The sequence below is a fragment of the Xenopus tropicalis genome, chromosome 2, assembly GCF_000004195.4.
Source record: "Xenopus tropicalis strain Nigerian chromosome 2, UCB_Xtro_10.0, whole genome shotgun sequence".
Lineage (NCBI taxonomy): Eukaryota > Metazoa > Chordata > Amphibia > Anura > Pipidae > Xenopus > Xenopus tropicalis.
The window spans coordinates 135,694,584-135,707,349 of NC_030678.2; the positions used below are offsets into that span (position 1 = coordinate 135,694,584).

At 46.2% G+C, this 12,766-nt stretch overlaps 1 protein-coding gene across 1 annotated transcript; it reads left to right on the forward strand.

Annotated features, from left to right (window-relative positions):
• Positions 1–2,516: 2,516 nt before the first annotated feature.
• Positions 2,517–8,199, forward strand: LOC100490937 (testis-expressed protein 49). Its single transcript, XM_002935104.5, has 4 exons — positions 2,517–2,699; positions 5,276–5,389; positions 7,140–7,284; positions 8,104–8,199. Exons 1-4 carry the CDS (start codon positions 2,600–2,602, stop codon positions 8,150–8,152), a joined length of 408 nt encoding a protein of 135 aa, XP_002935150.2. The 5' UTR covers positions 2,517–2,599; the 3' UTR covers positions 8,153–8,199.
• Positions 8,200–12,766: the final 4,567 nt, after the last annotated feature.

Sequence of the window (12,766 nt, forward strand, 5' to 3'; positions counted from 1 at the left end):
GCACAGGTTACTTAGCAGATAACAGATAAACCCCCATTATATGGGGCTTATCTACTAGTTATCTGCTATGTAACTTGTGCCTTTTTTCCAGCTTGAATGGCTGCCCCCATGGCTACACAGCAGCTTATTTATATAGTAGCTTTTCTGTAGCAAAAACACCAGTTTTTTGCAGAGCAACAGCACATTATATTTTAATTACTTTAAACCGCTTTCATTTTTTGAAGTTACTGTTCCTTTAAGCCAGAGACAAATAAACAAATAAAGCATAGCCTTTATGAGCCTGGTTAAAAAATTATACTTGATGCTAATGTTATTAATAGGACAAAAAGATAAAAATATAGGAAGGTTTTTTTTTTTTTTGTAGAAAAGTTGGCAACCCTAGTCTCCATGCTAACTGCCCATGTGCAAATGTGTAGATAAATGAGCAAAGTGTCACAAAAGCATTACTCCTAATGGCCCATTTTTGTAGGACAGTCCCTGCATCTCCATACCTGTCATCTCTGATGCCCCAGACCCCAGAGTTACCCTTTTTTGGACCCTTCTCTCCCTCACTCCAAATCCGCCAATGCCCCCAGCAATGCATGTTAAGAAGTTGGCATCTCTGCACCTTGGGGTTTGTATTTCGCGGAAATTCAGCCATAATATGGTCACTGAGTATTCATGAATAGGAGAAGACCTGAATAGAAAAACAAATGATAAAAAGCAACAATAAAAATGTAGTCTCTTCAAGCAATAGTTTTTGAAGAAGTTAAATATTTCAAAAACTATCAAAAATATATAATGAACCAACTGAAATTATGTTTAGAATAGTCATAAAATGATCTTGAAGGGTCACATGGGCTCACAGGTTTCCAGTGTATGTGGGTTTCCTGGTCCATTAAGTGGTGCTATAGAAATACTTTCCTACACCCCATTCTCTCATTCAGCAGGCAGAATTAAAAAGATGCCCACTTTGACTCCACTTTTTATGCCCAGAGCCATTTCGGGCCAGGCTAGACCATATATGTGTGGCATCCGTGCTTGCACATATTTATTTTGAAATCCACTGTCTACGGTCATTTAACCTCTCCCATACCTGTTACTTAGTCAAACAGCCAGAATTGCAAAGATGCCCACTTTGATGACACTTTTCATGTCTTGAATTATTCTGGGCAAGGCTGGAACGAGCTGGATACTATGCTGGGCATCCCTGCCTGTACATAGATATTTGGAAATCAGGCCCAAAGTCAATTAACACTTACTTATTCACTGGCCTAAATAAGAAACTAATACCACTTTCATGTTTCTTGTTCATTTCAGGCCCAGCTGTAAGTACAAAGTTGGACTAGGGTGTGCAGGGCCCACCAGGACTGCCATCCTAGGGGCCCCCACAAACCCCAGGAGCCCCTAATGCCCACCCAACCCCCTCCCCCGAGTGTGCTTACATTATACTTAACTTCAGTGTGACTGGGGGAGGGATGTCAGTGGGGTACGCCAGCAGGGATTGGGTCTGGATCCTTGGCGCCACAAGTGCCAGGACATGTTTTTTTTTGCACAGTATGACCCTGGGGAAGCATATGCATAAAATGAAGGGAATCCCTGCCTGTGCCTCTATATCTGAAATCTGTGGCCCAAGGTCATTAAATTCTGTAAAACATTAGTTGCATACCTAACAGCTCAGCCTACAGTCCTGGATCCATTTTGAAAAGTTCTTCATTTTCCTTTGATCTCCTGCACTGAATGCCTAAAAAGATACAAAGTTTCTGAAACTTAATTTGATAAGTTGCTTTTGGCAGAGAGCCCAGAATACTCAACAGTCAACACCTGCATTTAGATACATTTGTAACTAGTAAGATAAACAGGTCTCTTGGGAGAACTAGCTGCTTATGGGTAAGAACCCACTTAGTGGCTTTGGGCAGGGTCGGACTGGGCTGCCAGGCCACCGGGAAAAAACGTCCCAGACCCGATCCCTGTTGCTGTTTCCCCTGGCTGCCAATATCCTCACTGGCATGATTCATTTAAGCCTGCTCAGGGGAGGACGTCAGTGGGGTGGCCCCTGCAGGGGGTTGGGGGGGAAGGGCTGGGGGGGTCCTGCACCCCCCAGTCCAACTACTCCCAAAAGGCTTTCCACTGGCAACAATAGGAGTCGCTGGTGGAAAGCCCTTCATCTTCATTAACAAAACTGTAAAAACACATCCCACAAAATCCCAGAACCTCCAGAAATGTGTTCAAACTTTACATAACCTGCCAAATGTATTAAAATGGGAGTGGTATTTTGTTGGAAGGTATGTAGTTGTTTCATGGATTGAATAAAACTGACCTAATGGAATTAAATTCTAGCATCCCAAAAGGTACCAGGCCTGAAACATTTCTATACTTTAGGAAAAAAAATCTATATAACAAAACTAAAAGTACAATAATAACAATTTATGTGGATCGCCTTCCAAGTAAATAAACTATACATAACTGCGCATCGTGTTACATACGCACAGTAAATCACCATACCCGTACGCAACTCACCGCCTGCCCCGTAATCTCCATGGTAACGGCGCTCAAAGGTTAGCTACCAGGAGGCGCGTCGCTATGGCAACCGCTGGACGCGCATAGGGCAGGATCGCTCATGGCGTTCTTCGGGCTCACACACCTTGGCTATCAGGATCCGTTACGGGCTCTCAGCCTCCAGGGCAACGGGCAAGCGGCAGCGTCCGGCCAGACAGCGGGTGAGAAGGGGCTCCGGGTTCCTCTGTAGCACAGAACTCTGCATGGGGGAGAGAGGCAGGTTGCATGGGGGAGAGGGGCAGGCTGCATGGGGGGAGAGGGGCAGGCTGCATGGGGGGAGAGGGGCAGGCTGCATGGGGGGAGAGGGGCAGGCTGCATGTGGGGAGAGGGGCAGGCTGCATGGGGGAGAGGGGCAGGCTGCATGGGGGAGAGGGGCAGGCTGCATGGGGGGAGAGGGGCAGGCTGCATGGGGGGAGAGGGGCAGGCTGCATGTGGGGAGAGGGGCAAGCTGCATGGGGGGAGAGGGGCAGGCTGCATGGGGGGAGAGGGGCAGGCTGCATGGGGGGAGAGGGGCAGGCTGCATGGGGGGAGAGGGCAGGCTGCATGGGGGGAGAGGGGCAGGCTGCATGGGGGAGAGGGGCAGGTTGCATGGGGGGAGAGGGGCAGGCTGCATGGGGGAGAGGGGCAGGCTGCATGGGGGAGAGGGGCAGGCTGCATGGGGGGAGAGGGGCAGGTTGCATGGGGGGAGAGGGGCAGGCTGCATGGGGGAGAGGGGCAGGCTGCATGGGGGGAGAGGGGCAGGTTGCATGGGGGCAGAGGGGCAGGCTGCATGGGGGGAGAGGGGCAGGCTGCATGGGGGAGAGGGGCAGGTTGCATGGGGGAGAGGGGCAGGTTGCATGGGGGAGAGGGCAGGTTGCATGGGGGAGAGGGGCAGGCTGCATGGGGGAGAGGGGCAGGTTGCATGGGGGGAGGGGCAGGCTGCATGGGGGAGAGGGGCAGGCTGCATGGGGGGAGAGGGGCAGGTTGCATGGGGGAGAGGGGCAGGTTGCATGGGGGAGAGGGCAGGTTGCATGGGGGAGAGGGGCAGGTTGCATGGGGGGAGAGGGGCAGGTTGCATGGGGGAGAGGGCAGGTTGCATGGGGGGAGAGGGGCAGGTTGCATGGGGGGAGAGGGGCAGGTTGCATGGGGGGAGAGGGGCAGGTTGCATGGGGGGAGAGGGGCAGGTTGCATGGGGGGAGAGGGGCAGGTTGCATGGGGGAGAGGGGCAGGTTGCATGGGGGAGAGGGGCAGGTTGCCATGGGGGAGAGGGGCAGGTTGCATGGGGGGGAGAGGGGCAGGCTTGCATGGGGGAGAGGGGCAGGTTGCATGGGGGGAGAGGGGCAGGTTGCATGGGGGAGAGGGGCAGGTTGCATGGGGGAGAGGGGCAGGTTGCATGGGGGGAGAGGGGCAGGCTGCATGGGGGAGAGGGGCAGGTTGCATGGGGGGAGAGGGGCAGGCTGCATGGGGAGAGGGGCAGGCTGCATGGGGGAGAGGGGCAGGTTGCATGGGGGGAGAGGGGCAGGTTGCATGGGGGGAGAGGGGCAGGTTGCATGGGGGGAGAGGGGCAGGTTGCATGGGGGAGAGGGCAGTTGCATGGGGAGAGGGGCAGGTTGCATGGGGGAGAGGGCAGGTTGCATGGGGGGAGAGGGGCAGGTTGCATGGGGGAGAGGGGCAGGCTGCATGGGGGAGAGGGGCAGGCTGCATGGGGGGAGAGGGGCAGGTTGCATGGGGGAGAGGGGCAGGCTGCATGGGGGAGAGGGCAGGCTGCATGGGGGGAGAGGGGCAGGCTGCATGGGGGAGAGGGGCAGGCTGCATGGGGGGAGAGGGGCAGGTTGCATGGGGGAGAGGGGCAGGTTGCATGGGGGGAGAGGGGCAGGTTGCATGGGGGAGAGGGGCAGGTTGCATGGGGGAGAGGGGCAGGTTGTTGCTCTCAGTGCCCCCAAACCAGGGAGTTATTTTTGTATTCCTGACTTGGGGGCAAGTTTTGGTTGAATAAAAACAAGATTTCCTACCAAATAAAGCCCCTGTAAGCTAATAGTGTGCATAGAGGCTGCCTAATAGCCAACCTTAGCCCTTATTTGGCTCCTCCATGAACTTTTATGGTGCTTGTGTTGCTCTCCATGTCATTGTACATTTGACTGTGGCTCACGAGTAAGAAAGGTTGGGGATCCCTGGTCTAAGGTTTTCTGGAGGGCCCCTGCCATCTCAGTCCAACACTGACTGGGTTATACTGACATTTCAGTCTTGCATAAGTCTACATTATTCAAAGGCTAGCTTTTCCTCCTTAACACATTCAGTTTGTAGTTTACATGAATAGAGTTGATGTCTGCCACTGCCTGTAACATAAAAACAATTAAACAGAACAATTACCATTATATGATCTGTTGGCTTGGGAAACAAATGATAAAAGTAAACAGAAAGCAGTGGCCAGGTGCAATCCGCCAACTCTGATGACTTCCTGTAAGGTTGGAGATGGGCCCGGACTGGCAAGCTGCTATATACAGTAATATGCCACAGTCACTAATTACTTGGTCTGTGGGGGGCTGTTTGGGCCTCTGTGTATCTAAAATTCCAGGGCCTAGTTTGACAGAAAGACAGACTATATTTCATAGAACTGTAGAACAGTCTATGTTGGGCGCAGAAACAACTTATAGAGTAGGAACGGATTCTTGGCCTGTGTTCAGAAAGATTTTAAGGCCGAGCACATGTAACTTTACTCCGAGACTTCATGTCAAAGTTTTTTTTTTTTTTTTTTAAGTATACGGAAAACATGAAGAAAGTCACATTAAGCTGCCTGCACTTGTTCCCCAATCTCCTTATGTCAGTCATGGAAAGTATCAAGAGATGCGAAGGCGGCATCAAGACCTAAGAAGTAAGTAGATCTGTAATAACAATAGGTGAATCAAACAAAATTAACATAGTTAGAAGTCTGGACTGAGAGGGCCCCACAAAGGCCCATTAGAAAGCACTGGTCTATAGCATTTTACAGCAACGCCTCTGACATTTTCCGGATTGCTGGTCTGGGGATGGGAATATTCCATAGATTGTAGAGAGAACCACTGCAGCCAACGGTGTCGGACTGAGATGCCAGGGGCCCACATTCTAAACCAGGCATCCTCAAACTATGGCCCCCCAAGGAAATTTACCCGGCCCCCACTCTGATCTGACGCGAGGATGCTGCGGGTAGGTAGAGGACGCATGGGGGAGCCGGAGGATGCATGGGGGAGATAGAGGACGCAGGGGGGAGCTCGAGGATGCAGAGGGAGCCGGAGGACACAGGGGAGAGTGGGAGGATGCAGCGGGGGAGCAGGGAACAGGAGGAAGTAGCAGGGAGCAGGAGGATGCAGGGGGGGAGCGGGAGGATACAGAGGGGGAGAGGTAGGGCACAGTGGGGGAGTGGGAGGACACAGTGGGGGAGTGGGAGGACACAGTGGGGGAACAGGAGGACATCGGGGGAGTGGGAGGACACAGCGAGGGAGCAGAAGGATGCAGTGGGGGAGCAGGAGGATGCAGGGGGGGAGCAGGAAGCAGGGGGGAGTGGGATGATATAGTGGGGGAGCGGGAGGACACAGTGGGGGAGCGGGAGGATGCCGGGGTGAGTGGGAGGACACAGCTAGGGAGCAGGATGAAGCAGGGGGAGTGGGAGGACACAGTGGGGGAGCAGGAGGATGCAGGGGGGAGCAGGAGGAAGCGGGCCATAGTATGAGGACACAGGGGGAGGACTTTAGTCCGGCTCCACAACAGAGGGACCATGAACCGGCCCCTGGCTTAAAAAGTTTGAGGACCCCTGTTCTAAACTATTATTCCTCCTCTCCCTCAACCTCATTATTATCCAAGTCTCTTTTCTCTGCCCTTCCATCTCTTTTTCCCATACAGTAATAGGGAATGACCATGCAATTGGCCAAATAGAAGTGATTCCCACTTTGCTTCCTTTTTACTTGAGAGGGAAACATGCTGCTCATGGCACACGCTGGTATCAGTAGGACTGTTTTGTTCAGAAATACTGTATCCAGTGCTTTACCTTTTCAAGTAAGGGGGAAGTGGCTGCTAATGGAGAATCAAGACAGTATGCACATGTAGTGGAAGCATATCAGAACCCAGCAACAGCTTTGATATAGATATCTAAATGAACAAATAACACAACACTAAAGTGCTCATAAGTGTCCTCAGTCCTGCCATTCACTTCACTTAGCCGGCAGTATGAGATGGGCACTGGTGTTTCTCTGCTGGTGGAGGATCCACCGTATGTGCCCTTAGTCTTTGTTTTGTTTTTTTAATATACAATAGGCAAAGCTCTGATCATTGACCTCATATTGAACAAGAGGAACTTCATTTTTAGTTATACAAAGGCATTTGTAGACAATTTGCATTTGCTCTTTTTTGTTTATTGCTTTTTAAATGAGCTTTTTATTCTCTGCTCGCTATCTTGGAATATAAACTTCTGTGTGCTTCCTACTCACCTCAGGAACCAGTTTGCATGGGAGACTGAAAGGTGAATATAAGAAGGTCTGAATAGAAACATAAATAATAAACATCTTATCTTCAGGATTAGTTCACTTTTTTGGTTGCCAGGCTCAGTGAAATCATTTTGTTTTGTAATTATTAAGAAAAAATATTTTCAGCCCCCAAACAGACTCAGCGAATGCCTGCGACTTCAGCTCAGCAGTATGGTTGGTGGCTTCCGCAGGATCCAAGAAGTAAAGCAGAATCTGTTCATCCGTGGATTGGCTGTCAGCGATACCCTCAAATAAGCAGTCCTATGACCTTGTAAGTCATGCAAACTGATAATTAAAGTACAGATTTAAAAATCACACAAGAGGGACCTGAAGGGCAAGTTGGGGTGAGATTTGGCTTAATTGCTTATTTTCTCGACATCATGCTTGTGGAAGCCCAGCCCACTGGGCAATCAGGGTCAGATATGGGGTGAACATGAATTTTCTGAACAAGATATTCTTGAAACCATAATAGCATGACTGTTAATCTTTTTATGAGGTGCACAAAGGGGTGGCAATCTAAGAAGAAACCAAGTGCTGAGCCACGTTCTGTTGGTGCCCAAGGCCCACCACTAAGCCATGACCCTCTCCCCCCCTTTAGCTGCCACCACTGCTGATAATATGAAACCCTCCCACCCTCTCCCCACTGCTACCACATAGCTCGTCCTGCCAGTCGCCAGTTCGCTGATTATGGCCCCTGCACTGGTAACCAACCTAAGAACCTGTCTGCAGTTTGCATCCCCCGCCCTGTTGAGCTCTAGGCATTTGCCTAATCTGCCTAATGCTATTTACAGCCCTGCTGAAAACCACTGATGTAGAAGGACAATAGTTGTTGGTTTCCTACATATATAGTGTAGAACAGATTGCTGATTTTAAATGAAAAATATTCCAAAACATATTGGGGTTGGCAATTTATTTCCCCTTTCCCATTAGACCAGAGCCACTAAAAGTTTAGCCCAGGCTGGTTTACTTCTTGAAAGAAACAAAGCTGTCCAGGTGTACAGGCCTATGCAACTGCTTTTGTACTTTGCTGGTCTGTCTAGTCTTTCCAAATGATTGAAAGAGATTTAATAGTTTTGGTTTTCCTTTCTAGGTTTGTGCAGCAGATGTACCTTACAGACAAATCTTTCCGTTTGTTCTAAGTGAGTGATCGTCATCCAAATAAATAAAATGCTGATAAATCTCTTTGCACTGGCTGCATGCGTGTGTTTATTTTGGAAATGATATTACAGTTGGCTTTGCTCAAAATTTCCATATTAGTTATCTGGTATGCCTGTGGTTATTAATATTTATACACTGTACAATCATCACATGGTAAGGTATGGGTTTGGCACAACCAAGAAATGCAGTGAAGGCTTAAAGGGACATTATACCATTTACCAAAATACCATTTGCTAAAAATGAGCACATTAATAGCGTTTATGTTGAAATTACATTCTGCCTATTGTTTTAATTTAAAAAAATCCATATTTCCTATTTTTTGCCATTATAAAGCACTCATTTGAAAGTTGGGCTACATTCACTGAATTCACCTCCCTCTTCATTTATTAACAGAGCAACTTGTTCAGAGCAGCCTATCTACTGTTAAACAAACCTCTCCCTTTTTTAAGCAACAGCCCTTGAGAAGATCATTATCGGGGGCTTTCAGTGGACTGGTAATTAGTTTTATGAGCTCCTTTGAAGTTCTTAGGGCTATGGCACACAGGAAGATTAGTCGCAGTGTGACAAATCTCCCAGAAATGCCATCCCACGGGCAACAATGTAAATCGCCGGTGGGATGGCATACTTTGTCGTTTTTGGCAAATTGCCGTTCTGCGTATGCCATCCCTATGGTGATTTACATTCTAGCCCGTGGGTTGGCATTTCGGGGAGATTATTGCGGCGACTAATCTCCCCATGTGCCATAGCAAGCGACAGAAAGTGCTAAAGTAGTTTCATATTGTTGTTGATTGAGAGAAATAAGAGATGCCATAGAAATTTCTTTATTAAAATAATTGGCATAAATATGTTTATTAAGCTCACGTGGTATTGCTTGGATCTGACTCAGGTCTTTCTCAGGAAGGGAAAGTAGCAGCCCCAGAAATGCCTCTGATTATATTGGTGTCTTATAGCCAAATGGGAACGGTGTCACAGCCCAATGCTCCTGTTGCTTGAGATGGAAAAGCAGGAGGCACTGCCCAGACTTTTGTAGCAACAGCCTCAGCGCATCAGTTACAGCCTAAAGCACAGACATACACAATGCACTGTGGCCAAGACCACTTGTCAGTCTGTCCACACTGAACAATCCCCCTCTCATTATATCTCAGACGTATGTCAGCAACATACAAATCTTAATCATTCATTGTGTAGTTTTCGGTCAGGGCACAGACTGACATTCTGTAAATGGAGAGAAGTAAATGATTCACCTCGCGTCAGTGAGGCTTAATACAATCTGAATAAACACTTTTTAACTGCACCACTTTGGATTTGATTGTCCAGTCTTGTGCCAGTCCATGTCTAATGCAATCTGAAACAGTGTAAAGGTTCATGTTGTAAAAATGGAATGAACTGGCAACATATCAAGGCTACAGTTAGTTCTGTGTATGGATGTGAGGGACAACTTATTGCACTTGACCTAAGAGCCCCTGGAGTTAAAAGTGCAGCACATTAGAATAAAGCAGGTGAATTCGTACAAATATTTAATTTTTTATTGATATTTAAATATATTCAATATTTCAATGAAATACATGGTGATTTTTTTTGTCTGTACGTTGTTATATTATGAAAAAAGCTACAATTTCATAGAAAGTTTTTTTCTTCTTTCATTTTATCGCAAAAAACAACACAAGAGCAGATCTGGTTTTCAGCTTGTTTGCTAAACAGGACAAAAGTTGAGCCCATCAGGTTTCGAGAAGACAGGAAGCCAAACCCAGAATGAATACTTTTTATTTTTGTGAAAGGAAACAGAAATACATAGGGCTGGTGTTTATAACGCACACTGACATCAACGGCGCATAAATAGTCATTTGTCATTTTTCCCCCATTTTCAAATATATGACTTTATCAAGAATCCGGTGTTGAGAAGAGATCTAGCGAATTCCATATCATATGCAATACTCCCAGTGCTGTCACTTTACTAGTTGTGCCTTGAATATACTGGGTTGAGAGCAGCGGGATGGTGCAAAATACATGGTTATAGCAGTTTTATCTAGAATGTTGTTTGCTTGCAAATGCCATTGGCTGCTTTGTAAATAACCCCCAGTGCTACTGTCACAGGAATCCCAATAAACCACTGCAATCAGGTAATATTAAACATAAAACCTGCTCTTTAAAAAACAATGACATTGGTAAATTCTTCTTACCAGAGTAAAGGGCAAGTATAGTTGAACAAAAGTTTATACCCTTCTTTTGAACCATATGCACTTGGGCATGTTTCTTACTATGTCCATATATTGAAAAATGTTGAAGCCTTGTCCTCTTTGGCATTTTGTGTACAGAATTATACATGCCAAACCAACTGTAACAGGACATATTCCTGTCCTTGGCAGTAATGAAATCTCATTATTCTATACAGTGAAAAGCTGTAAAGTGACAGAGCACCTAGCTCAAGCTGGGCTCAGGAAGCCTGCACCCCTGTACCACTTTCTCATACCCTAAAGAAAGGATGGGCAGACAATTTCTGACTGCTAAGCAATGGCTCACCGTATCTGCACATTAAATAAGGAATGTGCAACAAGTGGCCTGTACAGTGTCATTAAACTACACTTCCCTGCACCCCAGCAGCTGAGTTATAGGTTCTGTAACCTTAACCATCAATGAACAATAATGCATTACATACACTGGTAAAGACTGATTTTGCTTTAATATAATTCTTCGCCGCTGAGACCTACTCCAGGATCGCATTCTCTCTCATCACATCACTTGTATGTTTTCTGTCCTGCATAACTTACACATTATTTTGTCTTTGATGCCCTGAAATCCTTCATATTTCCCAAACCCTAGTTCTCTGGTTCTCTCTTCTCCATACTCTGACAGAGACATGCCTACTTGAATGAAACGTTTGGAAAAACCTCAAATTTCTCCCTTTTTTTATTCTATGCATTTCCTTACGGGCAGTGCTCTGCATTGATTGGCTCCATGTAGATTTTGCTATGGATGTAGATGCTTTCATACATGAGCAATGTGTTCTGAATTAAGACAATTTTTTTGATATATCGCAGAAGACAAGGCTTTAATTTCATTTGAAACAAATAGAACATCATCATGACTTTGTAGGGCCCCAGCAGAATTGTGTTTGTTCCACTTTATCTTAGGTCACTCGGCAAACACAATAACATCTTCCAGCCACAAGCAGATAACCTAAGGGCAATGGCACTCAGGGAGATGCCCAGCATTTTGATGCAACGTGACCCCGAGCTTGGCTGATGCACAGTAAAATGCTGGGAACTGTCCCTCCATTGACCCTGCCAGTGTGCTGCCGATCAGGAAATGTCTGCTCCAAAACCAGGCAGCGAGCTTCTGGGCCCTGGTGCCACTGTACTGACAGAACTGCGGAAAGATCTAAACTTTTACAATTCAATAAACTCATGCACCACTGTCTACATCATATTGAATTTCAAGGTAATGCATCTCTTTAAAGGATCAGTAACCCTTAAGTAACTGCAATGGAATAGGTATGTCATTTTGGTACTGTTTAAAGTGGTTTCACGGATTTGAGAATTAAGGGTTCACTTATTCACAGCTTTCTAAATGTAAGAGCTGCCAAGTGATGCAAAAGAACCAAACTGGCCCATGTAGTTAGTATATGCTGTAATATATATATAATAGTCCAAAGGATGCACACTATTTGCAGCAACAAAACTTGGGTGCTAGTACCCCCCAAAAATGCACTGGAACAAGGGCAGCACTCCTAGGATTTAAAGAATTGTGAGCAAAATGTAAATGCAAAAATAGAAAGGTTTATTACATTTCAGTCTCACACAGAAACCTACTGGTATATTTATATATCGTAATGCATGGGATATGTTAAAAGGACAGTACACTCCTAAAAACACCTTTAGTAAAAACGAACACAAATAGGACCTGTGTTGAAATAACATTCTAACTATTGTTTTAATTAAAAAAACAACCTCTATATTTTCCTATTTTTTGCCATTATAAAGCAATTTGAAAGATGGCTAGGTTCACTGGCCTTACCCTCCTTATCAGGGGCTTCTCAGCGGACTGATAATTCATTTTATCATCTCCTCTGAAGTTCTGTGGGATCAGGAAGTGGCAGGAAGTGAAACTGGATTCATATTCTTGTTTAGTGCCACAAATAACAGAACCCAAATATATTTCTTAATTATAACAATAGGCAAAAAGTATGTTCAGCACAAGCCCTATTCATTGGGCTCATGTTGAAAAGAGATGTATATTGTCCCTTTAATCACCCCCCAGAGAATCAAATCCCAGGGTCAGCGAGGAGAGCAAGTATAATAAACCTTCAGTGACACCCATACTAAGGAGCAACACATGAATGATTCATTACTGTTGTCAACTTGCTATAAAAGTCAGGTTTAGAAGTATATTGTGTACAGGTATACAGATACACTTACTGTATATATAGGTATACTGCAAATATTAATGGGCTTGCTGTACTCTGCAGCTCAGTGTAGTGTGCCCACTTCTACAATAATATTATAGTCCATCATTTGCATAGACTTTCTATTGCATATTAAGATTTTTGCAGTGTATTTTTAAGGATTCATCTTGTATAGTAATGCATAAGGCATATT